At 51.1% G+C, this 27,761-nt stretch overlaps 2 protein-coding genes across 4 annotated transcripts; one reads left to right on the top strand and one right to left on the bottom strand.

Moving 5' to 3' along the window:
- The first annotated feature begins 661 nt into the window (after positions 1-661).
- Gpat2 (glycerol-3-phosphate acyltransferase 2, mitochondrial) lies at positions 662-11,384 on the top strand. The gene is made up of 22 exons (XM_048459806.3): positions 662-731; positions 2,735-2,852; positions 3,113-3,226; positions 3,856-3,929; positions 4,296-4,400; positions 4,605-4,733; positions 6,240-6,339; positions 6,614-6,747; positions 6,996-7,095; positions 7,192-7,404; positions 7,716-7,838; positions 7,985-8,067; positions 8,298-8,416; positions 8,892-8,962; positions 9,034-9,292; positions 9,373-9,521; positions 9,682-9,759; positions 10,064-10,195; positions 10,288-10,408; positions 10,491-10,556; positions 10,778-10,833; positions 11,120-11,384. Exons 2-22 carry the CDS (start codon positions 2,790-2,792, stop codon positions 11,234-11,236), a joined length of 2,406 nt encoding a protein of 801 aa, XP_048315763.2. The 5' UTR covers positions 662-731; positions 2,735-2,789; the 3' UTR covers positions 11,237-11,384.
- A 111-nt stretch (positions 11,385-11,495) lies between these two features.
- On the bottom strand, positions 11,496-23,240 carry LOC125416687 (oxaloacetate tautomerase Fahd2a, mitochondrial). 3 transcript variants are annotated; one of them, XM_085696431.2, is made up of 8 exons: positions 23,219-23,240; positions 16,315-16,565; positions 15,338-15,554; positions 13,497-13,556; positions 13,119-13,281; positions 11,985-12,093; positions 11,807-11,894; positions 11,496-11,686 (listed from the first exon to the last, which is right to left on the bottom strand). In XM_085696431.2, the coding sequence occupies exons 2-8, from the start codon at positions 16,557-16,559 to the stop codon at positions 11,624-11,626; spliced, it is 945 nt and encodes a 314-aa protein (XP_085552557.2). In that variant the 5' UTR covers positions 16,560-16,565; positions 23,219-23,240; the 3' UTR covers positions 11,496-11,623. The 3 variants fall into 3 exon arrangements, with proteins under 3 accessions (XP_085552557.2, XP_048315765.3, XP_048315764.3); XM_048459808.3 differs by lacking the exon at positions 23,219-23,240 and adding an exon at positions 18,689-18,813; XM_048459807.3 differs by lacking the exon at positions 23,219-23,240 and adding an exon at positions 18,654-18,803.
- Between the last annotated feature and the right edge of the window lie 4,521 nt (positions 23,241-27,761).

Below are 27,761 nucleotides of genomic sequence, written 5' to 3'. Positions count from 1 at the left end.
CCGGTCAGGAAGCAGGATGGTAAGTGTTGGTGCTCTGCTCAAGTTTGTCTTAAAAAAAAACACATGCATTTATTTTGTGTGTATATGTGGACGTCAGAGGACAGCCTGGGACAGTTGGTTCTTGCCTTTATTATGGGTCTGGCTTTTGGTTCCCAGCACCCTTTAGGGGTCACTGCAGTCTCTAACTCTGGTTCCAGAGGATACAATGCTCTCTTCTGGCTTCACAAGCACATAATTAATATATATTATAATATACATAGTTATAAATGTTATATATATATTTGAAACAGGGTCTCACTATGCAGTTTTGGTTGGTTTGGAACTTGCTATATACACCAGGCTGGCTTTGAATGCACAAAGATCCACCTGCCTCCGCTTTCTGAGCACTGGATAAGAGATGCGTGCCACCTCGCCCCTCCCGATATTCTAAAGACTCCCCCTCCAGCCCTTGGGTCCTCTGCATCCTACGCTTCCAGACTAGGGCAAGAGGGTCCCGAAGTACAGCCAGAAAGTTCTCTCCCCACCTACTCTTAAACACAACAGGATCGCGTGGTACATGCAACGCGGCAAGCTGTGCGTGCCTTGCGTCGAGGGGAATGGAGCTTTGTGCCCACAGCTCGTCCCGATTGGTCGTCCAGGCAGTTTCTGAGGCGCATGCGCGGGGCGCGGTCTTCCGGCTTAGCTGGCCCAGTCGGGCGGCTGTTTTGGCGGGAGTTGGCTGAGGGTGTGAGGTGAGCTTTGTGGGACCTGTGTGCTGGGTTGGGTCAAGCCAGGCTGGGCTGAGCAGGGCTTTCGGGCAGGCAGGGACTAATATCCCAGTGTGGGGAACTCAGGCTGGTGGGTGGTCTTGTTGCTGGGCCTGTCACACAGATAAACCCTCAAAGGCATGAGGCCTAGCTGCTGGCCCCGGAGAGACCCGCTTTGCCCTTTGCTTGGCTTCTGGCACCAGAGACCCAGAGAACAGCGGCAGGGATGGACTTCCGGTGCTGCGGCTGAGACAAGGCCCTGGCTTCCATCTTGGGTTTGGCGAGGAAAGGCTTCCTTGCAGGCTCCGTAGGGGTATTTGCTGGAGCGCCACCTTTAAAGTTGGGTTCTGTGATGCTTAGTAGGACGGGAACATTCGACACTGTGGGGGCGGGTTTGCAGTTTAGTCTTTGGTCAAGAGCTACACAGAGCCAGGCACCAAGTGTCACCCGGGTAGGGCGAAAGGAACAGTGGCTTCGGGTCTCCCCCCAGCTGAAGCCCGGTGGGGTATTTGCTCAGAGATGCCACATCTCAAGGTTATTTTTACAGCTGCAGCTGGAACCCCCGCTCTTTATGTAACAAGCTCTCTGCTTTTAAATGTTAGCCTTAATTCATAACATTTTAGCACGTCCTATAGCCAGTGGGAAGAGAACTGTAGCTGGCCCTTGGGGAGGGGTGTTCCATCTCCGCAGACTGCCAGCGGTCCTCCCTTAGGGAAGCTGGCTGCCAGACATGTCTGTATCCCGGTGCTTGAGAAACTGAGGAGGGGGGATGGAGCATTCAAAGCCAGTCTGGGCGAACATAGCAAGACACTGCCTTAACAAAAGTGAGACATGTCCCCAAACTGACCTGGATTGTGTGAGCTACATAGTTGACTTAATTGGCTCACAAGAAGTGCTCCTTGCTTGGTGTTTTGATGTTCTTTTAGGACCAGCATTGGGGTCAGCATTTGAGGTGAAGCATGCTCTGAAGCTGAGGGGTATCAGACATCTTCCTTGCAAATAAAGCAGGACCCCTGACATCGCAGCCTTGATGTGCCCCCCGCCCCCTGTGCTTAGGGGCTGAGTGGGGCTGTGAGAACATTTTTCAAAACAGGGAATGTATTTGAAGTGAGCTCGCCAGAGCCTGTGTGTACACGATCAGGATCCGTTTACCGCTTGGCTTCCTGGTGCTAAATAGCATCAGCTGGGAGAAGGAGCACGGAGGAATTCCTGGGAACTAAGTCACAGGCATCTGGCTCTCCGGGTCCTCTCCATGCCCCTGAATTGCTAGGTCTGCACATGAATCTTTTTCAGCTCTTGCTTTCAGGACAACTTTCAGGTGATACAGAGGAAGTAAAATGGGAACCCTGCAGGCCTTCACGAGGCCAATTTTCGGGCAGCCTTGGGCCCTGAGACTCACAGGAAAAGAATCTAGAGACATTATGAACTTATATCCCAGCAGACTTTGTGGTCTCAGGAACAAGGAGGCAAGGCATTCTTAGGCTAGCTTGCAGCTAGTGTCGTTGGATGGAAAAAACAATGTGAATAATTAGACCAATCGGCTCATCACGGATACTGCGGGAGGCCAGGGTAGGGGGACCACCTTGGGCAGGAGCCCCTCTTCTTCCATAGATGGATAATGGATCTGGGCTTTCGAAGGAGACCAGCTGAGCAGGACTCGGTGGGATCGTGCAGCGTGGCCTGTTCCTTGTGGCCCCTTCTTGCTGGTATAACCCAGTCCAACTGGGCTTTTGCTTTGCACGAGAATCTTTAGTTGGTGTCAGGAGGCATCTGAACGTGTGGATGGAAGACAATTACTCCCTCTCATGTCGGCCTGAGGGAACCCCTGGCTTTTCTAGTTAGCTAACTTCCTGGAGGTACCACTTGTGTTGGGGACTGAGCCTCCAGTTCCTGGCAATTGTCTGCCCTAGGGGTAGACTGAGTCACTTCAGAAACCCTTGGATTATGGCTCAGATTCCAAGCAGTTCTTCCCTTTTCCCCTTTTCTAGGTTAGGTTCATGTGGAGAGAGACAGAGTGCTTAGTTCACAGATCTTACGGAATTCATGGATACCATGTTGAAATCCAGTCCCCAAACCCAGCAGAGGAGTAACCACAATGGTCAGGAGGTAGTGTGGGAATCCTCACACCATTTGTCCTCCTATTTACCCTCTTGTGACCTTCTCCTGATGTGCCCCCCTTTGTCAATGACCCTGTGGTCGCTCACCTCTCCTGTGGCTGTTTTCTAGACCAGTCTTTGGTCCTCAGGCTTTGGGGTTCTCACATCCTTTGCCCTCCTCCTTATGCTCTTGTGATCTTCACTCCTGATGTGTCCCTCCCTCTGTCAAGGACACTGAGTTCGCTCACCTCTCCTGTGGCCCTTTTCCAGACCAGCCTTTGGTCGTCAGGCTTTGGGATGAAGATGGAAACCATCACCCCATTCCTGGGGAAGTATCGCCCCTTTATGGGTCGCTGCTGCCAGACCTGTACTCCTAAAAGCTGGGTAAGTGATGGGACTAATGGGCCCTCCTTTGCAAAGCGTACACTAGCTTAGTTCTGGGTGTTGTGGATGCTGGGAAGCTGCCTCCTCCATGACTTTCCAAGCTTGATCTTTCAATTGCACCATGTCTTTGCCCTCCAGAGGAATGAATGCACAGGGGTCTGTTGGGGATGTGGCTGGGGGAACCGGTAGGAAGCCTCAGGAGAGGTAGGCTGGAATATACCTAGGTCTGCACTAGCTGTGTTCAGTCGGGACACTGTCCATTCAGACGTCATAGCACTCAGCATCTCTTGCATGTCTGTATCATGTGCTGCTGCCAAGATGGCTCAGCATACTAATGGAGACTCAGGTTACAGATCCTCTGCTCCTGGTGAGTTAAAACCCCTGCTGAGAGGGTTTTAATGTGCTTATCTCTAGGAGGGCAGCTCCAAACGGGGCAGTGGTTTCATTTCAAGCATGAAGCCTTTTCTTTCTAAGCCAACTTTGGGATCTTGGATCAGACATCTGAGAGATGTTCTCTATACTTTCCTTCTGGTAGACTCAAAGGGCCATCAGGCAGAGGCTAGATGGGGAGGGTACAGACTTGGCTTGCAAAGGCCCCCAGGACATGTTGTCCCTTCCCTCTTGACTAGGAGTCCCTCTTCCACAGAAGCATAATGGATCTGGGCTTCTGCAATGTGATCCTTGTGAAGGAAGAGAACACCAGGTAGCCAGAGCTAGGGGTGCAGGGTGGTGGGTTGTGAGGGCCCTTTGTGGTATCATTTTCTTTCTGCAATGGGGAAAGAAGGACCCTGTCCTCTCCTTCATAAGCACAGCAAACTGAGGCAAGCTTTACTCTCTTCAACTTCCTCCCATGAGCATGTATGGGTTGCCCACTGAGTGTCAAGCCACTGTGCTGCCTCAGTGGGGAAGGGAGTGGAAATAGGGACCAGATAGGCAAGTGGTTCCTTGTTCCTTTTAATTTTGCTCCATGGTCGAGCTTGGTCCTGGGGCATGAGATCGGTGCAAACCCTTCCTGATGAATAGACTTCTGTGGACCTCGGGAAGGCCTCTCTGAATCATCTTCCCCCAGGTTTCGGGGCTGGCTGGTTCGCAGGCTCTGCTATTTCCTGTGGTCCCTGGAGCAGCACATCCCCACCAGCTCTGATGCCTCTCAGAAGATCATGGAAAACACTGGGTGAGGAGCAGGATCAGAGGCTGGTACTTGTGGGCTACTCAAAAAGGGTGACAAAGGCTCTATCAGGATGGCTAAGACTGGCTGAGGCAAGGTTTCTGGAACGTTACCTCTGCTTGGGCCCACATTGGACTCTGGTATACACTGAGGAAGTGAGTGGAGAGACCACTGATGTCTAGCCCAACCCTGTTCCCCTAATCCCAACAGGGTGCAGAACCTCCTCTCAGGAAGGGTTCCAGGAGGGGCTGGAGAAGGCCAGGCACCTGGCCTAGTGATGAAAGAGGTGCAGCGCATCCTGGGCTACATTCAGGCCACACTCTGCCCCGTCTTGCTCAGGTAACAGTGGTGAACGGCATATGTCCTTAGGTTGAAGCCTCTGCCCCTTTGGGGAGTGAATGTGAGCTGGGTTTGGAAAAGCACCAAATATTCTTCCTTAGTAGCTGGATGGTAGCCTACTGCAGCACCTCCCTAGGTTCACACAGTACAGGTCTGCACACTTAGATACAGTCGTGAAGGGCACAGGAGTAAGAGAGGAAACAGTTTCTTTAGAGGGGGAAACCTGAGTCAGGGAGGTTGTTGTGAACAGGAAGGGCCAGGTTCACAACAATAGTGACATGGTTGAAAGCTGATGGGTGAAGCAGAGAGCAGCTGGAGAAGGAACCAGATTAGAGCCATATACGTAGTTCAGGTGGCTCTAAGGGCAGGAAAAGGCAGTAGGAAAGTTTTAAGAGAGAAGTGGCCGCATGATGAGCTGGGATGAGAGCAGAGACCAGCATATCTGCAAAGTTGTTAGTCTCATTGTGAAGAGTACTGAGGTTAAGGTAGTAATAATGGGACTCATGAATAGATTAGGTGGCGGTAGGAAAAGAAAAACACAGGAAATCCCTGTTTCTGGCCTAGTACCTGGGGGTGTATACAGAGAGGGTCAGGCTTGCTCAGAAGGGAACTGGCCCTGGAAGGATGTTTGGATTGGGAGTTCCAGTAACTGGCTTGAGGACTTGGTTGTCTCTGTAGGTCTGGGAGCTCAGAAGAAAAGACGTAAGATTTTTCGGAGCTTTAGTATACAGTTTATGTTTAAAGCCAGGATGACTTCAGTTAAGCAGCTGAAGGGGGCTTAGGGTTGTGTGTCAGGCTCAGCTGTTGGTGATTTTGATCAATCCTCCATTGTAACAGTTCTTGACTCTGTTGAGGCTTTCAGGCTCATGGCCTCACAGTGCCCTTGTGTAGGAGCTCCAAAGCACAACTCTAGCAGGTTGCCTGCTTCCCCTGTGCACCTAAAGTAGTCAGGTGGCCTCCGAGCACAGCTCTTATAGGGGCATGGTCTTCCCCAGCGTTCCCACATGGTTGCTGCGTCCCAGAATTGCTCCCATTTAATGTTCCTGTCAGATGTAGGCTTGCTGCTTGCCACAAGTTTTCCTCTACCTCCTTTGGTGGCAACATGGTCCCCCTACTGGGCACCTGAGCAAATGCATCACCTCCCTTTCCCACTTGTCCTGGTAGTTGGTAAATGTAAGCTGATGGGGTTCTATCTGGAAAGAGTCTGAGTCCTTTGGTCTCCCTTAGATGAGCAGAGGCAGAATCTGTGTCTGATGTGAGCCAGCTGCTTCATGAGGTCTTGGCAGTCAGTGCCTCATGGTGCAGGCTGTGGTATCAGGACCCTATGTAGCAGCAGCGCCCACTTAGCGTTGTCTAATATTAAGCAGGTCGAGACCTCTCCTGATCAGTGTGGGCAATAATGTTGCTTGCCTTAGACTAGTTCTGGGCAGCCTTCTGGGGGGTCCTATGGGACTGAACCGTGTGGAAGGTGACCCTGCTGCACCTCAAGCTGGTACTGCTTTCAAGGTTGTTCAGCTGGGCATTGCTGTGGTTCCTGAACCGCCTCTTCCTGAATGTGCAGCTTCACAAGGGACAGATGAAGATGGTCCACAAGGCTGTCCAGGAGGTAAGCCAGGCCATACCGGATAGGTTTGGATGGCCTGAGCAGAGGCAAACCCGTCTCATTGTCCTGTTCCTATGGGGTGTCCTGTAGTTTCTTCCCCTCAGTTTCAACAGCCATTATGCTTTGCATTGCCTTAAAAGTTATGGGAAGGCTACTCTTCCTTTGGAAAGTGTGTAGAGGAGCCCTCCCTCCCTCAGTACTGCCCTGGGACTTGTAGGTGCTGGGGTTGGGCTGTGTTTTTATGGTGGGTACTTCCTTCTGGCTGTCTCTGGAACAGGGCTCGCCGCTTGTTTTCCTTTCTACACACAAGTCCCTCTTGGATGGGTTCCTGCTGCCTTTTGTACTGTTCTCCCAGGGCCTGGGTGTGGTCCGTGTGGCTTTGGACCCCCACACCTGCTCCCCTGCCCTCAGGTATGACAGGAGGGAAGTCCCAGGCTAGAGCAGGAGGGTGGAAGTTAATTTGCCTTCTTAGTGTGTTTTCAGCCATATGACAGCCTAACCTGTAGACTTAGATGGATGGTTGGCTATGGGTCCTTGGGCCATGACTGTTTCAAGTGTCTAGCCAGATCGGTCTGGGAGAGGCAAGACTCTTGTGAAGCATCTGGGCCCAGTCTCTCCTCCAGAGCCCCTTCTCACTAGGCTCTGTCCTGTGCTCACAGAACTCTACTGAAGAAACTTGGGGGACTTTTCCTGCCCCCAGAGGCCAACCTGTCGTTGGACAGCTCAGATGGCATCCTTGCAAGGGCTGTGGTCCGTGCAGTGAGTGTTCCCTGTGGTTATGTATGGGGTGGGCCAAGGGTACAAGAGTCTGCTTCTAATCTGGCCTCATTGCTCACCCTTCCTCTCTTTTTCTAGGCTGTGGAGCAGCTGCTCGCCAGTGGGCAGCCTCTTCTCATCTTCCTTGAAGAGCCTTCTGGGTACCCAGGGCCCAGGCTTTCAGCCCTGGGCCAGGCCTGGCTAGGACTGGTGGTCCAAGTGGTCCAGGAGGGCATCATTCCAGATGCCACACTGGTACCAGTTGCCATTGCCTATGACCTGGTTCCAGATGCACCATGTGACATGAACCATGTGAGAGCCTCTTGACCCTGGGGGGGACCCCAAGTGGACACCACTTCTAGGTGGCATAGTATGTTCTGTGATTGGGCTTCCTTAGAGCTGAAGTCAAATTGGAATGTGAACTGTGTGTAAAGGAACTGACCCTACAGTCACCATCCTGCAGTATCTCCCAAGGTCTTTGCCATCACCATCTTAGAAAAGACCCCACAAGGGAGGTCACGGGTGAAAGTTTGGAGAAGATCAGTGAGCAGTGTGGAGGGCAGAATGGGTAGCAGCCCTGAGAATTGTCCAAGAATACATGTGCAGCCTCTCCTTCCCTGCAGGACTTGGCTCCCTTGGGGCTATGGACAGGAGCCTTGGCTGTCTTTTGGAAACTGTATAACTGCTGGGGCTGCAACCAGAGAGCCTGCGTCAGGGTACACCTCGCCCAGCCTTTTTCCCTGCAGGTATGAAACCAGTTGGGAAAGGCTGGGAGAGCTTTTGTGATTTGTCCTTCAAAGCCATTGTAGGGATAGTATTTTCTGTCTTAAATGGTTTGTGTGAGGGTTTCCTGTGGGGGCAAGAGCAGACCACACGTCTTTATCCTGGGCAGGAATACACCATCAATGCTAGAAGCTGCTGGGATAGTAGGCAGACCCTGGAACACTTGCTGCAGCCCATTGTGTTAGGTGAATGGTAAGGAGCACAGATGTATGGGTCTCAGAAGGGAGGCAGGTGGCTCTTCAACTCATGACCACTCCAACCATCCCAGAACATCAGCACCAGACACTCACCTTCCCTGCAGTCTAAGTGGAGGATGGCACACAGGCCTGGACGGGGACTTGGGGAAAACAGCTATAGCTTTGGAAAGCTTTAGACTCTGACGTTTTAGTCTGGTTTCATTCTTTGATCTGTCTCTATTCCAGTAGTGTTGTTCCAGACACTGAGAAGGAGCAGGAGTGGACCCCATCAACTGGGCTCCTCTTGACCCTCAAAGAAGAGGACCAGCTCCTGGTCAGAAGACTGAGCCGGCATGTCCTGAGTGGTAAGGGAAACCCGGAGCTGCACCTTTAAGGTGTAGTTTCAACAGTACTTTATGTGGATAATACGGAACCAGTTACCAGGACCTGACCACCCCCATCCCCTTCGTGGCACACTTGGGATACCAGAAGAGTGGGGTATCCAGAGAGAAGGGGAGCAGATGAACTCAATGTCTGAGGCAAAGGCCACTGTGCAGGAGATCTATGCCAGGTCCAACCCAATCTCAGATGCCCCTCAACCAATGTCCTTAGGAGTAGCAACACGTGCCTGCAGAGGGCACTCCCTGATGTGGCTGTTACTGCTTTCTCAAATGTCACTGTAGCACACTGTTGGGGTGGGTCTGGTTATAACTACTTCCTGGAACCTGTTCTCTCCTGCTGGGGTGGAGATGGGGCCGTGTGGTTGGGTAGCGGGGAGACCCTCTCTAGGCCCTGACCCCTGACAGCACTGTACATCCCCACCTTTCCCCCTCTCCCCAGCCAGTGTGGCCAGTTCAGCAGTGATGAGCACAGCCATCATGGCAACACTGCTGCTGTTGAGGCACCAAAAGGTAGGGCATCGTACGGTGGGGCCCAGGGAAGAGCAAGGCTTGGCCCCCTGCTCAGTCTGTTTTGTCTCCAGGGTGTGGTCCTGTCACAGCTCCTGGGGGAGTTTTCCTGGCTGACAGAGGAGACACTGCTGCGTGGCTTTGACGTGGGCTTCTCTGGGCAACTGCGGTGCCTGGCCCAACATACACTGAGCCTGCTGAAGGCACACGTGGTTCTGCTGCGTGTCCACCAGGGGGACTTGGTGGTGGTGCCACGACCTGGGCCAGGCCTCACACACCTGGCACGTCTGAGCAAGGAATTGCTGCCCACCTTCCTGAGCGAAGCTGTGGGTGGTGAGTCAGTGGGCTCACAGGGTTGGGTGATGTGCAAGGAGAGGGGAACGGCTCCCTCCTTAAGCAGCCTCCTCTGCCAGCCTGTGCAGTGCGGGGGTTGCTGGTCGGCAGAGTACCACCTGAGGGGCCATGGGAGCTGCAGGGCATAGAGCTGCTGAGTCAGAATGAACTGTACCGCCAGATCCTAATGCTGCTGCACCTGCTACCCCAAGACCTACTGCTGCCCCAGGTCAGATTCCTCTCCCGCAGCTCAGCAGGGCCCTGGGCCTTGTCATTATGACCTCCCGTGGTAGTGATTCTGTCCTCCAACTACCTCTGGTCAAAATTCTGCCCCCCGCCCCGAAGGGGGGTATGTTCTCTGAATGGCTTTGGTGCTTCTCTTCCTACAGCCCTGCCAGTCTTCCTACTGCTACTGTCAGGAAGTGCTGGACCGCCTCATCCAGTGTGGGCTCCTGGTTGCTGAGGAGGTATGCTCCCCACCCTAGGTGCCAGCGCCCTGGGCTGCTTGTTTTGCCCAGCACATGCAAGCCTGTTTCCACTAGCCTGGGCCTATCTGAATCATGCCAGTTTGCATATGTAGCTAAGGTTCTCTTCACACATCCTGCCTCCACATTTCTTTGTGAGCTTGGGTACTTGGCCCACGTAGCTCTGAGTATCCTTTTGGGCTTCCCAGACCTGCTTTTACCTGCTGGGCCAGGACCAGGTCTGAGGGTTGTAGAGCCTATTCCGGCCCAGCCTTACCAGGTACCAGTAACTCTTCCCAACTCCTAGACTCCGGGCTCCCGGCCAGCCTGTGACACGGGAAGGCAGCATCTGAGTGCTAAGCTGCTGTGGAAACCGAGTGGGGACTTCACTGACAGTGAAAGTGATGACTTTGAGGAGCCAGGGGGCCGGTACTTCAGGGTATGTTGGGAGATGCTACAAACCCTGGGAGGCAGTGGAGGTGGTAAGGTACCTGGGAGCCCACCTTCCCACTCTGGTCTGGCTTTCTTCAGCTTAGCCAGCAGTCTCGCTGCCCTGATTTCTTCCTCTTCCTTTGCCGCCTGCTCAGTCCAATACTCAAGGCCTTCGCACAGGCTGCCACCTTCCTCCACTTGGGGCAGCTGCCGGATTCAGGTAAGGCCCCTACCCCTGGCAGTGTTCAGGGTAAGGCTCAGTCCCATAGAGCTGGGCTCTAGGTATAATATCTCTCCTGCAGAGGCGAGCTACTCAGAGCAGTTGTTCCAGTTTTTACAGGACTGTGCCCAAAAAGAAGGGATCTTTGGTGAGTTCCAAGCCCCATTTCAGACTCCCTAGAGGGGGTAGTTTGCTGGTGACTGCTACCCCCTGCTGGACAGTGGCTGCCTGACACCAGGGAAGGGAGCTAGCATACAGAGCTTTAGTTATATGCAAGCCCTAGTTGGTTCTCCTTTAAGAGGAAGAAAGCTCAGCCCAGTGGCTCCCTGGCTTCCCTTAGAGCTTTCCTTGTCTTTCTCTTCCCTCCAGAGTGTGCAGACCCAAATCTTGCTATCAGTGCTATCTGGACATTCAAAGACCTGGGGGTAAGAGGGACATTATCACCATTCTGTCCCTGACCTCACCCCAAGCCCCACGGGCTGCTAGAACTGCTCAGAGGAACCACCTTGTTCCCACACCCCATGGTGAATGCTAGCGAGGATGGTTTGCTTTCCCTACCTACAGTGGGGTCCCAGGGACATCAAGTAGTATTTACACTCAGGCACTGAGGCATCACCACAGAGTTTTGTGGGGGTGGGAAAGTTGGACAGGCTTGGCCCTGGGAACACTGTCCCTTCAGCAAGGGTGCTTACAGTCTATCTTGTGGTTCAGGTACTACAACAGATGCCCAGCCCTACAGGCCCCCAGCTCCACCTGTCCCCTACATTTGCCAGCCGGGACAACCAGGACAAGCTAGAACAATTTATCCGACAGTTCATCTGCAGTTAGGAACAGAGTGGAACCTGATGGGACTTGTCAGCCTAGAACTTAGGGCTGTGTCCTCTCATCAGGACACAGCCAATCCGGACTTACAAAAGCTGTGTTTATTCATCATTTGGTGTGATAAATAAAGACACTAGGTTAGTTTCTTCCCTAAGCCTGAAGCATGTGTCTAATATCTACTCCCTCCTTACTCAGTCCTGTGAAAATGGCCCACCGTCGGGGATGGGGGAGAGTGTGTGTGGCTTAAAGACAGCAGAAGCTAAGCTGCAACTCTGAGAGAAAATTTATTTCCAAGGCCTACCTAGGAGCACCTCAAGTGGGCAGGGCCAGCAGTGAGCTTTGTGGGAGCAAAAGTCCCACCTTGTGTCAAGTCCAGTGTTCACAGGGATGCCATCACACCACCTTATTGACGATGACACCGATTTCTTCAATCTCACACTGGACTTCATCCCCCTTCTGTAACACAGCAGGCCACCAGGCTTTTAGCCCCCGTTTCACTCCCCGCAGGCTGCTTCAAGCTTCCCAGGTCTCCCTAGCTCTCGTGTCTGTACTATTTACTCTTTTAAATGGACTCACCTTGAGAAAGACAGGAGGCTTCCTAAACACACCGACACCTGGAGGAGTCCCAGTCAGGATGATGTCCCCTGGATAAAGAGTGACAAACCTAGGGACAGCACAAGGGTCAATAAGACTATGGGTTGAGGTGTGCAGTGGGCATGGGTTGCAATGGCTGTGTCAGGCTCCACTCACTCACTGGGAGACCCAGGCTATCAGCTCTTCAGTCTTGAACACCATCTGGTTGGTGCTGCTGCTCTGGACTACCTCCCCATTCACACGGCAGCAGATCTTTAGATTGTGTGGGTCTGGAATTCAAAACAATACTGTGGGTTATCCACTCCCCCAACACCCAGTCCCAAAGGAGAGAGGAAACTGTAAGGGAGCATGTCTACCCACCTTGGCTTAGCACATTACCCTGGGACTTCCTGTACAGACTGGAATTCCCTAAATTCACCCATCAACAGCAATAGCCCTTAAGTGAGGGAAGGAGGGACATTCTAGACTCTGAACAGAGAAAAATAGCCGAGGGATTTGCCTTTCAAAAGTGGGCACTTGGCTTCGCAGGTAGAGGCACTCACTGCCAAATCTGGGGCCCTGAGTTTGGTCTCTGGGATCCATATGGAAGAGAACCAACTCCTGAAAATTGTCCTTTGACTTCTATCCAGGTGCCATAGTATGCACATATACATACATGAAGAAATGTAATAAAATGTTTTAAAGCTGATAATTAGATCTAAAATGACTCAACATCTCAAAACAACAGGGATAGCGGAGCAGCAGATGATGGTTAACGCAAACTATCTTCACCCTCCACAGCAGCTGGAGTACAGCTTCTGAGGCACCACTGTCCTGAGGGGCTCCCCACGCACCCATGTCATGCCCCATGGATGAGTGCACAGTGGGTGGACAAGGTCCTATTTATTGGTGTTTTTCTGCCTCTCCCTTACAAAAAATGAACAGGCTTCATCACACACAGCCATTCTCCAGCATGCTCAAGAGCCAGCCTTGCTTCCTTCTAGCTTAAGGACTGGCTACTCGAGATGGGAAGCTGCAGAAAGCCCCTCCCTGACCCCCAAGAGCAGTGCTCCTTGTAGTTCATTTTGAGGATGTAATTTCACAGCAGCTATGGCTCTGTTCCCTCTAAGAGGCTCTGGAAGAAGCTCCTCTGAGCTGGTTCACAGCTGAGGCTGGCCACTTGCTCTCTGGGGACAACAGTGACATCCAAGCTCTGCATGTACTTGTAAGTGCAGTCCTTGCTGGAGCACTATTTTCTCCTGACGCTCAGGTGCTGCATGTGGGAGGGTTCAAGTGGCAAAGACTAACAACCTACCTGTTATGCTGTCCCTGGTAACCAAGGCAGGGCCCAGGGGGCAGAAAGTGTCAAAAGTTTTCCCTAGTAACCACTGCTTTCCATTGCGTCTCATCTGCCAGTCCCGGGCACTCACATCATGAGCCACAGTGAAGCCAGCCACGTGAGTCATGGCATCTGTGGCCTGTTGGGGCAGATTTGGCCAGATAGGTTACATCACAGGTGACACAACCCCTAGAACAAAGAATCTCAAAACCATTATCACACATTAGCACCAGCGCTGGCCAACAGTGGTGTGTGAAAGGCAAGGGAGTGAAAGTGCAAACACGCCCGGTGCAGGACAACAGAGGACCTGGGACTGCTGCTCCTCCCTGGCCTGGGAGCACCCTCCCACCTCACCTTGATGTGCTTGCCTTTCTTTCCAATGATCACGGCCAGTTCCACCTCCCAGTCCACCTCCTGCAAGTGGGAGAGGACAGTGAGCTGCAGCGGCTGAAGGTAGGCCTCAGCTCTGGGAACCAGGGTGAAGTGAATGACGTGGCTATGACTTGCAGACCCCTAAGCTCTGGGCAATGGCAAAGAGCACCATTGGAGGTGACTAGCTCAACACGTCTGGGGACTGAGTTTAAAGTCACTCTGGACGCCTGCAATGGAGAGTGACGCCGAGCAGTAACAGTCAGCAATGTGTAGCTCCACTGTGCCTGACACTGCATGAGCTGTCCTGGAATAAGTGTATTCAAGGGCTTACATAAAGCAACCCATGAGGAAGAAATGCCAGCCTCTCCCCAGTGAGCAAAGTGCAACTGGAAAGAGCTTCAATTTAATCTTTCTCAGCTGTTTTTAATGGTGATGAACTGGCAGAAGTTCACCTGAACTCAGGGGCCAGCTTGTGTTACGGATGCCACTAAAGAAGCAGGCCCCTCAGGAAATGGCTGACTAGTGTAGCAGACTGCATGAGAGCTTCAGTGAAGCCAGAAAGTGAGGGCATGCTCAAAGGGGAATGGAAACAGGATGGGCCAAAGTGGGCTCACCCAAATTAGGTAAGGAGAAAAAGAATTCAAGGGAATACTAAAAGTACAAAGGGAGGACTAGGGAGATGGCTCAGCAGGTAAGGGTGCTAGTCACCTAAGCCTGATAACCCAAGTTCAACCCTTAGAACACACGTAAAAGGCTGGATGCAGCAGCACACACTTGTAAGCTCAGTACCCCTATAGTGGGCAGGAGGCAGAGCAGAATCGTCCAGAAGCTTAGGAGTCAGCTAGCCTGATATGCAGCATAGAAAAGAGGCCCTGGCTGCCTCAGCAGGGTGCAAGGTGAGAACCAACAGTGCTCCAGAGAGAGAGTTCCAGGGAATAGTACATCTTCTGGCCTCCACAGGCCAGTTACGGTCAGAGTGAGCAACATGGTGACATCTGAGGACACCTGATGTGGGCCTCCTGGCAGGCTGCGATGGGAAATATGGGACATTTCCTGTGTAGGACCCCTCAGAAAACTGCTTCAGCTGGTCACAAGGAAACGGGGCAAACTAAGCACCCTATGAGGAAACAATCCTTCAAAAGTGTCAGGAAAGGGAGCCACATGGAGATCTCAAATGTGTCAGGGAGAAGACTGAGTGGGGTGAAAAGATATTCTTGATGGAGTTGGGACAAGGTGGGGTGTCTGGCAGAGACAGCTGGGACAGACAATGGGGGAAGACCAAATGGAACAAGGTGCATGTGTGGTAGACTACACCTGGACAGACAACACTGGGCAAATACAGCAAATGCGAATACCAAAGCATGGGCAGCAGGATACTGGTTTGTTTTACCTAGGTTATTAATATACTTTCATTGTGGAAAACGACTTTGTAACTGGGGAAAGATGTACGCCACTTCCTCCTGTCACCCACACCCAGGCTGTGTTAGTACAATACAGTCCTCTCTAGCTTCTGTTTGTGGTTGTGCGCTCCCAAGTGACAGAAGATTCCTTAAGGGCAGTGGTTCTCAACCTTCCTAATGCTGCAACCCTTGAATATTGTTCTTCATATTGTGGTGACCTCCAGCCATAAAATTACTTCATTGCTACTTTATAACTGTAACTTTGCTACTGTTATGAATCATAATGTGGTATCTGATGTGTGATCCCTGTGGAAGAGTCATTTGGCCCCCAAAGGGGTTGTGACCAACAGGTCGAGAACCACTGCTCCAGGGGAATGCCCCTTACGCTGGACCACAGCCACCTGGGTGGTGGGAAGCACTAACCTCGCTCTCTGGTGGGAGGATGATCTCATCATAGGGCCCCACGATAGAACTGGAGAACTTGCTGAAGATGATGGGCTCCTTGGGCACCCGCACATTCTGTTCTTTGCAGTGATCTGCATAATTCATGCCCACACATACCACCTTGTCTGGCCGGGTGACAGGGGCCAGGAAGGTCACCTGTGACCGAGGGAGGACTGGCAACTGAGTAGCCAGGGCTCTGTAGAGACCAAGCGGGAGAAGGGCTAGCAAGGAACAGATTGGGAATCCCAGGGCAGGCTGGGGAGGTCCCTCAGCAGTTATGAGTTGTGCCTTTTGCATTTTCTAGATCTTTCCCCATTGGTGTAAGACTCAAACCCAGCTACACAGTCCTTTTATAGCAAAGCAGGGTGGTACTTCTCAATGCGTATTTCCTCCCACCTTGGGTAATTCCTGTTCATGCAGAAGTATGTGAAAGGTTCCTGTGGAACTAAATGGAGAGGTCTCTTTCCTCTAAGGGTCTAAATCGGACCCACACCTTCCTAAAAAAAAGCCTTTCTTGGTACCTTGTTACAGCTCCTCCAGTGGGAGGAACTTAGCCTTTCAGGAAGGTAGTATTATAAGGTAAGGTCGTGGCTCCACAACCAAATGAATTAATCATACTCCCTGAGCCTCAGTTTCCCTTTCTGAGGGAATTGAGAGTGTCATTATATAAGACTTTTAAGGCGTCTGCTGGGTATGATCATATATACCTGTAATTCACTCGTAGCATTTAAGAGGCTGAGGCAGGAGGTTCTCTAGATCAAAGCCTGCCTAGGCTATATAGCAAGACCCTGTCTCAAAGGAAAAGATAAATGACTGTTATCTCTTCACTAAAAGAACAAGTGAAAAAGAGAACGGTGGGATCCCCTGCTCCTTTGAAAGGAGGTACCTGCTGATTCTGATTCTCAGGGCAGGAGAGAGATGGGAGGAGCGAGAGGGACCGGGGCCTGCTGACTTACCTTCTTGCCACTGAGAGGGCAGTCTCTCCCTGCTCCAGGAACTGCAGCATTGTCTTGGGGAGTGTGGGGTCAAAGGTGTTTAGGTCTACGACTCCCCCACCAATCCCCGACTCCAGGCCCAGGTGAGGCCCCTCCAGGTGGGGTGTCTGGAACTGTACCAGTCTCATCGCTCTCGATGGCTGACAGGGCCTCTTCTGAACGTGCAGCAGAGCTGAGAACAGCCTCCTTTTACCAGAGCTCAGCATCAAAGCCTGAAAGGAAAGAAGACAGGAGGACTGGAGAACCATCATGAGGATCCCTTAGTTCCTTTGCCCCATCAACCATTCCCAGCATGCCGGTGGGGAAGTGCTCACATAGGTCATTTTACTCTGTTATACTTCAAAGACCATGCCAGGCTTAAAGCTACCCCAGAGAGCCCAGCCTTTCCTCAACCAGTATTTCCTGACGGCTCCTACTGCTGGCAAGCGGGGGACACAGCAGGCCAACTTGGCCCTGTCATCTTGCATGCTGGAGAGACAGATACCAGCAACCGGTGTACTCAAGACTCAGATATCGTGACGATGCTGTGAAGATGGCCAGACCGCTGCCTCTACCTAGCTTTTAGAGGAAGCCCTCCAACTGAGGAAGGTTAAAATGTTCAGGGCTAGGAATCAGCCCCAAATTAGGCCAATAGCTACTCCTAGATATGGCTTCACAGCTGCTTCATGGAGCTTTTAAAAGCTGTAACTTGATCCTATGACTTCAACACTTTCCATCCTCATGGGCTCAACCTAGAACCCCTACCAGTTTGCTCTGGCCTAAGAGCTGTCCTCTGCCTCCTCCAATAGGCACCAGTTTTCTATGGTTGGAGCATGGGGAGACTCAGGGTGCCAAGAAGCTGGAGACCTGGTCTTACCACATTGCTCAGCTATCTCCCTGGGTTCAGCAGCTATGTCTGCTTCTTTCCCTGCTGAGCCCACAGTGCTGCCGCTGTGTGAGAGCACAGGCTTGCACTGATCTGTCCAGTGAGCAGATGAGAGATGCAAGGGGACTGTCTTTTCACTTCCGGGAAGAGCCTAGCAATCATCAACTTTGGGATATGGTTGGCCATTCCTCCCTTCCTCAGACCCAGATCTTTTGGAAAGTAACAAGGTTCAGAGCCTATTTTGAGTTCCAGGCTCCACCTAAAGATAAGACTCACTCTTATGTTTCTTTTGTTTTTATGATATGGGTGCTGGGTCAGCTAAACCACACTCCATTCCCACCCATTCCCCAGGACCCACGTGAAAAGGTTTATACACAGTGGTCCATACTTATAATTCCAGTGCTAGGGAAGTGGAGACAGGTGGATTCCTGGGGCTTGCTAGCCAGTCTAGAGTTAGTTCTAGGCTAACAAGAAACATAGTCTCAAAAACTAAGGTGGACAGTACCTGAAGGACACTCAAGGCCTGTTCCCCGTGCACACACGCAAGCCTGTGTCTTTACGTTAATGAATGGAGAGGTAGCGTTCTCAGTCCTGGGCTCTTGGTCCTCACCTCAACCTACTCTGTTCAGGAGCACCACAGTGCCAGCTGACAAGTCTGTCCAGACAACCAAAGGCTTTTTTCCCATCCTCTGCTCTGTTGTACTACACAAGCACCGCTCTGCCACAATCTGAAGGCTGTCACAGCACACGTGGTCACCCACGTCACACACTAAAATGACAGTAACTGTCCTGAGGAAAGCCAAGTGTTCCGCCTGTGATGTCTCCTTGAATTCTCTTGACTGTGGTTGGCAGGTACTGCTGGGCAATTTTACAGATGAACAAGCCAAAACTTAGATAGGGGAAGTGGCTTGTCTAAGGTTCAAGGGTCATACAGCTCAATGAAAGAGCTGGTATTTGAATCCATGTCTAGATGATATTGAAGCAAGGTAATTTCCAAGCGAGATAATCAGGTTTCAATCTTGCCTACCCCTCTCAGGCCCTAGCTGCTACCTGCCTATTGTCTTCAGTCATGCCTCTGAGCGGCCAACGACTGTGGACTTAGAGATAGGGCTGACCGCCTGCTCTCTGATAGCCCCAAACCCCAGGTTGTGTTAGTCCTCCGTGACAGCGCGCTCAGGTTCATTCCGTCTTTGCCGCACTCCCCACTGAACAGACAGTAGCACTGAGGCTTCACGAGGTCAAGTCATCTGACAAGGTGGCGCTGGTGTCCTACAGGACAAGTGTCCCTTAGCAAACAGCACAGGAACGGGCAGCTTCGGGCGCAGGGCCGTGTATGCGACCCTGCCGACCTCCACTTTCCGTGAACCGAGGCCGGCTGCTCGGTTTTCCAGCGCCAGGTTCATCTCCCTCCCGCGCTGCTCTAGCCTCAGTTTACCTAGCCGCTGCAGCCGGACCCGCCCGGCGCCTTACACTGTCAGCTGACACCTGCGAGGCTACAGGTCAAGAGCGCAGAAGCCACAGCCGGTCCCGTTGCAAGAAGCCGGCTGTTCTTCTCCAGGGGACGTAGGGTCCACGGTCGCGGTGTGATGACGCCATCACCCCGCCGCCAATAGGAGGACTCCTGCCTTTCACTGTTAACTTGTTTCTTTAATTGACGCAGCGAAGACAGATTCTAGCTCGTGAGGCTTGCCATGGCTCAGGCTCTGACCTTAGCAAATCCGGTACCAGTTTCACCTGCTTGGAGCAGCACCTTTATCTTCCCACGCCCTGTTTTAGGAACAAAGCGGGGAGGGGGCGTGATGAGGAAGTGAGGTGTAATCTCAAGTCCAGCGAGCAGGCATTTGGTTGGAAATGCTCACACAAGCTCACCCCGAGTCCTCTGGCATATGGAAACAAAAAGGGGCTCTGAGAAAGAGGCTCGGAAATTAATTAAGGTCCAACTAGATTGTCAGAGGCTTTAGTTGTCCCAGGAAGTACTTTGGACTTTGTTTTAGTTATGTTTACTTTAAAAAATATTTTCCACTGAGGCATTTTATTTACATGAAAGTTTTCTCTCTCTCTCTCTCTCTCTCTCTCTCTCTCTCTCTCTCTCTCTCTCTCTCTCTCTCTCTCTCTCTGTTTTTCAAGACAGGGTTTCTCTGTAGTTTTGGAGCCTGTCCTGGGAACTAGCTCTTGTAGACCAGGCTGGCCTCAAAATCACAGAGATCCCCTTGCCTCTGCCGCCCGAGTGCGAGCGCGCCACCACAGCCCCACAAGTTTTACATTTCTTATATCTGTAGAAAACGAACCTGAGAGTTTTCCTTCCTGTGTAATTTCTCGTCTTCCTTCTTCATAGTCCATGAGGTTAGCTGAGGTGGTCAGTGCAAGAAAACAGAACTGACAGAGTGGGAGCAGGCTGTCCTGCCATGTTTGTTCTAGGTGTTGAGACACACACCAAGTCTGGGACTGATGTCTCCATGTTTGTTCAACCTGCTTGTGAGGTTAACACTCTTCTTAGCTCTGTGATCATCAGCGATTCCAAACTCTTGGGTATAACCAGGCTTCGTCCTCACAGGTAGAAGCCAGACGATTTGGGAGCTGATAAGGAATGGCATTGGCTTCCCTCTTCAGCTGACTGGTGCTCTTAGTACATCATCCAGGACACTCATGTGTACTGTTGCGGCAGCATGGAAGAATGGCAGAAAGGGAAGATGAGCAGCTCAGAAAGGTCAGAGAGATGGCTCAGGGCTTAAAAGCAACTACTGCTCTTTCAGTGGGTCTGGGTTTGAGTTTCTGTGCCCATGTGGTATCTCACAACCACCTCTAATTCCAGTTCTGGGAGATCTGTTGCCTTCTCTGGCTTCCAGGCATGTGTGTAATGCACAGACATACAGGCAGGCTAAACCACGACACATGCAACATAAAATAAAAAGTTGCAAAGAGAGACCAGGAGGGACTGGTTCATCGAATTTCCTGGTTACTTCTCTTGCTGCTATAACAAGATAGCTGACAAAAACTTATGGAAGGAGGGGGACATTTTGGATCACCATTTGGGGGTACAGATCATCATGGCAGGGAAAGTATGGTGGCAGAAACTTGAGAAAGCTGGTCACACTGCAATCAAGAAGCAGAAGATGAAGGGTGGTCCTCATCTTGCTTTCTCCTTTTTATGGAGCCCAGGATCTTTGGCCGTGACATGGCATCACCCGCAGTTAGCGTGATTAACTAACTTGATCTTGATAATCCCTGACACACATGCCAGAAGTGTGTCTTTTCAGTGACTCTAGATCGTGGTCCAAGACAGGAATCTAGAAGGAGGTATTTCAACCTGGCTTTAAAAGCTACGCCTAGTTAGAAACAGAGCCCATGGAGGGGTTGAGACTGCGCGTATGAGCAGAACCTCATACAAACATCGTACAAAGTCTTAGCCCAGAAGATTCTGGAAATGCAAATTGTGGAACAGAAGGAAACGTTTGCAAATCAATATCAGACAAAAAGGCCTGTCTCCCAACTATACAAAGACCTCTCAAAGACCAGAGTGAGAATAGTCAGATTGAACCAGTTATTGGACAAAAGACTTAAACAGGTAACTTCACAAAAGAGATGCGCAGACAGGACAGGAAAGACATTGCAGCACACTGACCACCGTGGAAGTGCAAATGCGGTCACAGTGCGACCCCACTGTGCGCCGACTAAAACGACCAAAAGTCCTTTTCATGTGTCTACAGGAGTTAGAAGGACTGAGACCCTCATGAACAGCTGACAGAATTATAAATACATGCAAGAACTTTTTGTTTGTTTGAGACACGTTCTCTCCATGTAGCCCTGGCTGTCCTCAGACTCACAGAGACCCTGTGCTGGCATCCACCCACATACCTTGCCCCACGGGGGACTGACTCTTGAGGAACATTTGCCACCATGACCTTGCCATTTCTCTCCTTTGTGTTGAATTTTACCTTTGCTCTGTGCTCCTAGAAATAGGGACAATAACCCAGGGTTGCAGAGATAGCAATGACGAACTCTGACTGATCTTGCAAGACTATGGCTGATCTTGCAAGACTAGACTGGATGCAGGATATCTAGGGCCTTCTGTGGCCTCCACAGGCACCAGCACACATATTTTAAAAACTCTCCGTTTTCTAGATTACATAAAACAGCTTACTAGAACAAGTCATTATACTTGAATAAGATGTCCTATGCTCTTGTTTTACCTGGGACAAGGGCAGACACAGACCTTCAAATTCCCATTGCTGCCTCATGGGTGACCAGCTGACTCCCTTGTCCCTACTGTCAGTCAGAGAAAAATGCCTGGTAAGCCTTGGGCCAGATCCTCTTCTTCCCCAGGCCTCCACTTGACCCAAACCTTCACACAGTCCCCAACAAGGGAGGCCCTAGGCTCCTCGTCCCACTCCTAGCCCTGTGCACCATTTGCTTCCTTTACACTAAGCTAGTAACATGCTTCCCTCAAGTCTGTGAGTCACTCAAGCCAGCTGACTGAACTGAGCGGAGAGTCAGCGTCCTTTGGTCAGATGTACAAGTAAAAGCAGCTTGGGCTCATGACTAACGTGGGAAGTCAGGAGGAGGGACTTCCTGGGACCCGAGACCCAACCTCTGGGTTCTGTGCTATCTTCAGATCATGGAAAATTGAATGAGGATTCCCCAGCTGTTGTTCACTACTGCAAGACTGCTCGCTTGTTTGGTGAGAAGATCCTCCGCAGACCAGAAGGGATCTGTGTTGTGGACACACGGCAGGAGAAACAGAACCGGAGCTGCTTTGCTCATGATAACATCAGTCCCCCAGAACAGTCTGTTGCCAGAAATCTTCCATGAGGTCATAACAGCTTGCATACCAAATCAAAGTGGGAAGGAGAGAAGAAGCAAATGGTATCACATCCAAATAAAACATATACCGCGAACAATCTAGCCTTCACCTCGCAGCTGCTGGGATCTTAGGTCATTGCCACACCTGGTTTATGGAGTGCTGGGGACTGACTTAGGGCTCTGTGCACACTAGGCAAGCCCTCTACCAACTCAGCTACACCCCAAGCCCAGTGATGGCTTTATTTCCTTTTAATATATGAAGGTACTAGTACATATGTTCCAGAGCGGGACCTGGAGCAACGGAGCCTGCGGTGAAGATACCTCCTGCTCAGCCAATGTCTTGTTGCTTTTCCCACATACACGGGAACAGAGACTGGACAGAGAAGCCAGCCTGAGACCAGCCCTCTTCCCTCTGAGCCTCATTTGCTCCACCCAGGAGAAACTTCTACTCTGGGCTGGGAAAGTTTGTCAACAAAGCAAGGGACTCCAGGGCTTCCAAACTCAGTTGGCTGTCAGGAACTAAATGATGACCTGCTCTTTAGGGGCCTTATTTTTAGTTTCTGGATATTTTACTGTATTTGGTGATTTTTCAAAACTGGGAAAAAGTGATGCCTCATGAGTGAGCTGTATCCTGGAGAGGAAGGGGAGGGAGGAGGGCTGGGCGGGGCTTCCAGGGGAGGGTGCTGAAGTAGAGAAGCCCAACTGTCCAAACAGCCCACCAGCGGCTAGCCCTGTGACCTGAAGACTTCAGGGTGGGGTGCGTCTCAGCCTCACCCCCCGAACTTGGCCTGGGCTCTCTGAGCCCGGGGCGCAGAGTCCTCCCCCACCCCAAGGTTCAGGTGCGCAGCACTCACTGCCTCTGGGGTGTGTGCAGCCACCCTGGCAGTGCGAGGCCCCCTTCTGCTCGTAAGGCATTCGATCAGCACGCTTGTTGGCCTGACCCTCCCCCTCTTCTCCTGGGCTGCAGGAGTCTGGAAAGCGCATTGACCTTGACTTTAGCAGTTGAAAAATTTCCAACTTAAGAGTGCTGAACGTCCAGTTCCGGCAGGCTGTGCCGCAGGGTGGGTATTGGGAATACTTTTAGGGGCTTTTGTAAGTGAGAAGTCCAGTGCGGAGAACAAGGCACTTAAGGTACAGCTTGTACTTCGCTTCAAAGGGTTAGGCTCCCCTCCCCTTCACTCCCGCTTCCTGGGACGGTACCTCTTCTCTCCTTGGATCCAGTCCCACTGGTGGAGTGATGAAATGGCCCCAAACACTACCGAGAACCAGTACTTTTCCAACTAAGGATTACCTGGGCCTCATCAGCTGCAGCCACACCGAGAGCTTATCCCTCAACCAACCTCAAGGACGGGGAAAGAGTGCAGGATTGGCTTAGGCCTGACCTTGTTCTTCTCATCTGGAATGTGTCCTGCAGGGGAAGGGATTCCCCAGTGCTCTGAACTTGTGTCTCAGTACTTCCTGTGCCAACGGAGGCTCCGCTGTCTCTAACTGAGCTGTTTACCAATTTTATTTATTTTTGTCTATCCGTGTGTGGTGCACGCACCCATGAGCCTGCAGATGCCAATGGTTGGCATCGGGGTCTTCCTCTACCACTTTCCATCGTGTGTGTGTGTGTGTGTGTGTGTGTGTGTGTGTGCAAGAGAGTATGTGAGTGTGTACATGTGTGCAAGAGACTGTGCGTGTGAGTGTGTATGTGAGTGTGTGTGTGAGAAAGAGAGAGTAAGTATGTACGTGAGTGTGTGAGTGTGAAAGAGATTGTGTGAGTGAGTGTGTGTGTGTGTGTGTGTGTGTGAGTGTGTTTTCCAGGCAAGTTTGTAGACTGCATTCATTTCACACATACTCATATGTCTAATTGCACAAAAAAGGTATTTTTGTTGTTGTTGTTTTTGTTTTTTGTTTTTCCAAACAGAAAACTGGCACTGTCAAATAAGTCAGCGCTGAGGTCACAGTAACTGGAGAAGTGATTGACAGCTCAGGGCGGTCAGCCTTCAAGGTTCACAGGCTCCTCTCAGGCCACACAGCACGCCATCCCGTGACTGCACTTAAACCAACCATCCACACGGACACTGACTGATGCCGGTTACACGATTCTAGAAACCTAAGTGCCGAGCTTCACAAACATTTGAAAAATGTAAATTCTTTTTTTTTCTTTCAGTATTGCTTCAGTGAAGCTCCCGAATTACCTGTGAGAGAGCACCATCCCAGTGCCTGAGGGAGGGGACAGTCGCACTTGGTGCAGCTACCTTTCCCTTTTCCTAGGACTTAGCCGGCTCTTCAGGACACACACATGTCCTATCATTTCTGACTTCTAGGACTGTGTCTACTTGATAGTTGACTCATCTCAGGTACAAGATGTTTTTGATGGAAGACAAGGACTATTCTGGAGGAAGAAGAAAGATGGCTGACAGTGTTTTAAGTGTCACTTAAGATGTGTCCTTTTTTTAAATTAAGATATTTGTTATATAAATGCCCTAGTTGCGGAGGAGCTAGCAGACGAGTTCCTTACTTAGAGAATGTGCCCTGATGGTGAGGGGAGGGGCATATGAACTTGAAACAGACGGGACCTAAAGTTACTGGGACCTTGTAGTCAGGCCGATGATGACCGAGGCCTACGGTGAGGTAGCAACCATCATGACTATGAAGAGGATTTTAAAATAAGTATTTATGAGTTAGTTTTGAATATCTAGTTATATTGGAAATTAGGAAGATTGAAGCACGAAGCACAATTTCCAGGTGACTTGATTAAATGACATATCGCAGGAGTATTGACAGATTACCTGAGGACAAGGTTGGGGAGCTACCTAATTATTGTTGAGATAGGGTCCCACCCTGAACCTGGGTCTCATTGATTGACTGTTAGAGCTGGCCTGTGAGCGCTTGCTATTCTCCTGCACTGGGGTCACACGTGCACTAAGACACTCGGCTTTTTACATGGGTGTTGGGATCCAAACCCAGGTCTTCGTGATCGCTCTTTACCCGGGAGCCATCTTGCTGGTGCCTGCTCTTGTCTAGACAGGCTCTCGGGGAAGGCAGGTCTTCTTGCGTCAAATGTGGCCTCCCAACCTGGGGCAGGTCCTGTCCTCATCGCCCGAGCCAGCCTTGCACTTGTTCCCTGCCTTCTGGTGACACAGAGTGCAGCGTATTCAACTGGCTTTCCTTAGGCTGTGGCCTCAGGTGTCCAGGAACTAGCTCAGTGTCCCCCTTAATTTAGGTTTGGGAACTGCAACCTAACAGGGGTGGGAGGAGGAACCGGGTAGGAAGGAAATTAAGCCTTAGCAGAGCAGACCAGCAGTGAGGAAATTCTCACAGAGAGTGAGCAGCCTGCAGTGGCATACATAGCCTCTGAGGGTGGCTGCCAGGCCTGCCTGAGTTTGAAGGACAAAGGCTGGTGTAGATGTCCCTGAAGGTTCCAGGTCACCGAACAAGGATCCCACTCAAGAGTCCTGAGATTGCACAGAGAACTCCGCCTCCAAGAGGGAGGGCGCAGATGTTTTGAAGTACAGTCCTGTGAGAAATTGTCTTTCAGCTCTTGGACACTCCTTCCCAGGGTCTCCACAGACCTCTGTCTTCTTCCTGCTTTCTGAAGCTTAGAGGGACCCAGCTGTCAGCCATGAGGGGGATTCTCGAGATTTTTTTTCCTCTCAAAGTAGAAAAAGGCCCAGTGGTTATGTGTGTGAAGGGTTCTCTGTACCCTAGCTAATAAAATAGGAGGACATAGCTATCTATGTGTCCCTCTCTCCCGACACCCGGTTTGGTTTACTCTGAGCGCATTTATGGAATTATGTCTTGATACACTCCATGAGCGGCGCTTTTTATTTTTTAAACCCCGAGAAGGATGAGGCAGAAATAGGAACATGTCTTTGGTACTTTGAAGGAAATGACAGATAGTTTCCCTTCCTTGAGTCAGAGAAGATGAAAAGAGAAATGGCGCCGTCTCCCCCTGGTGGTCAGTAGGGGGTACAACACTGGGAAGTGTCTAGATGGCTAACTGTGTGAACTATCAGGAGAAGCCACCTCTAAAAGGCAGACTGATCATTTCTTTGGGAAGCCGTATGGCTAAGCGCCACGTGGGGAAGAGGTGGGGCATCACTTTCCTCATTTTGTGTTTCCAGGTAACAAGCCATGGTGAGAGAGAGGTGACAGGCCAGGTCCCTAATGATCAGAACTTGCTCTGGGCCCTCTTTCTGTTTGGGTCATTTGGTGAGGTGGGTGGTACAAGGGACGGGCATGTGGATATTAGATCACTGATTGTGGTCTTACTGGTGAGACTGTTCCACCTTAGCAGGCTGCTCTCCACATGAGCTTTGGGGTGACCAGGGAAATTGGAGACCATCACAAATGTCCTTTATCAGATGACTTATCAGGATGGGAAATAATATACAAAAACCATCAATGCTTAGGAAGAACAAATACACCTATTAAGAGGCACTGATGAGGAGGCCAGACTGAGCTATATAGTGAGACCCTGTCTCAAAAGAGATAGACAACCCTCAATTGTCAAAGTCGCGGGAATCAAGGATTTTTTTTTCCAGATAAGGAAATTGGGATTCAGTGACATTATACCCAGAATGAGGCAGAAAGTTCCAGAGTGGAAGCGTGGGATCTCTGCTCTAGATGTCGAAGGCCTTTAGAGTCACGGTGCCATGTTAAGGAATTCCTGGGGCTATGTGTTGGAGGCCCGATCCTTCTCGCCTTCAGTGTAGGCTTGCAGGACAAGAAGCTCTTCTTTGGTGCCCACACCTGCCAGCTTCTTGCCCCATATCTGTGCAGGTCAGTGTGTGGGTTGGGTCAGCCCTGACACTCGTTTTGAGGAGCAACCCATCCCTAGGCTGGTAGGAAACAGGGCAGAGGGCAGCCCCTCTCAGCAGGAAGCAGTTTTTGTCTTTCTGTTGGAGACGGGTCTCATTGAATAGCTCAGGCTGGCCCGGAAGTCAGTGTATCCCAGACTGTCCTCAAACTCCTGGATTAGACCTCTTGCCTCAGCATCCGAGGGGTTGAGATTACATGTGCGAACCAGCGCGCTCAGAGGAAGTGCTTAGAGCAGTCAGCTCCTCTGCCGAGTGTGTCCTTCAGAAACAAAGACGATCCCAGGGGAGCAGGAAGACGGCTCATGACAGAGGGCAGAGGCAGAGAGGAGCCATGTTTCATGGATGCAGCCCTCGGAATCCCTGGATTCCACTTTATAAAAAGGTCTGATCCCGCAGTTGGGTCGAATATCCTTGTGTTCAGGTAAGCCTGGCTCTGCAGTGCAGTAGAGTCTCTGTCTGTCTGTCTGTCTGTCTGTCTGTCTGTCTGTCTCTCTGCCTGTGCCTGACTCACAAGGAAGGAAAGTGAAGCACTGAGATTGCGTGACTTGTTTGGGTCGTACAGTAGCTCCATAGCCTTTGTCCTCAGTGACTGTCATGGGGTGCTACCGGCTTCTCTGGGCGCTCAAGGATGGCTCAAGGCCTTCTGGGATTGCCTTACAGTCCTCATCTTGTTCTGTCAACCACTCATCAACCTGCTGCCCAGTGGGCCCCTTGCTGGTACTGTAGCGCCCTATCACCTCCCTGCTCTGAGTATCTGTCTGTTCAGTCACAAATAACCTCCTGATCCTCCAACCTCCTCTGGGCAGAAGGGAGTCCTCTCTCTGTTGTGCTATACACAAATACACATATACAACATCTCGTGTAGCCCAGGCTGGACTCAAACTGGCCATGTAGCTGATCCTTGATCCTTCTGCTTCTACCTCCTGAGTGCTGGG

Source organism: Myodes glareolus, chromosome 10 (assembly GCF_982192425.1).
Source record: "Myodes glareolus chromosome 10, mMyoGla1.1, whole genome shotgun sequence".
NCBI classification, from domain to species: domain Eukaryota; kingdom Metazoa; phylum Chordata; class Mammalia; order Rodentia; family Cricetidae; genus Myodes; species Myodes glareolus.
Note: the sequence above shows the minus strand (reverse complement) of the source record. Positions and strands in the feature narration are given on the sequence as shown.

Coding starts and splice junctions, on each gene's coding strand:
- Gpat2 (XM_048459806.3), top strand. CDS start 2,790: ATGGATACCATGTTGAAATCCAGTCCCCAAACCCAGCAGAGGAGTAAC. Junction 2,853..3,112: donor GTAACCACAATGGTCAGGAG/GTAGTGTGGGAA, acceptor GCCCTTTTCCAG/ACCAGCCTTTGGTCGTCAGG. Junction 7,405..7,715: donor CACCATGTGACATGAACCAT/GTGAGAGCCTCT, acceptor CCTTCCCTGCAG/GACTTGGCTCCCTTGGGGCT.
- LOC125416687 (XM_085696431.2), bottom strand. CDS start 16,559: ATGCTGAGCTCTGGTAAAAGGAGGCTGTTCTCAGCTCTGCTGCACGTT. Junction 12,094..13,118: donor TACCAGGGACAGCATAACAG/GTAGGTTGTTAG, acceptor TTTGAATTCCAG/ACCCACACAATCTAAAGATC. Junction 11,687..11,806: donor AGCCTCCTGTCTTTCTCAAG/GTGAGTCCATTT, acceptor GCTGTGTTACAG/AAGGGGGATGAAGTCCAGTG.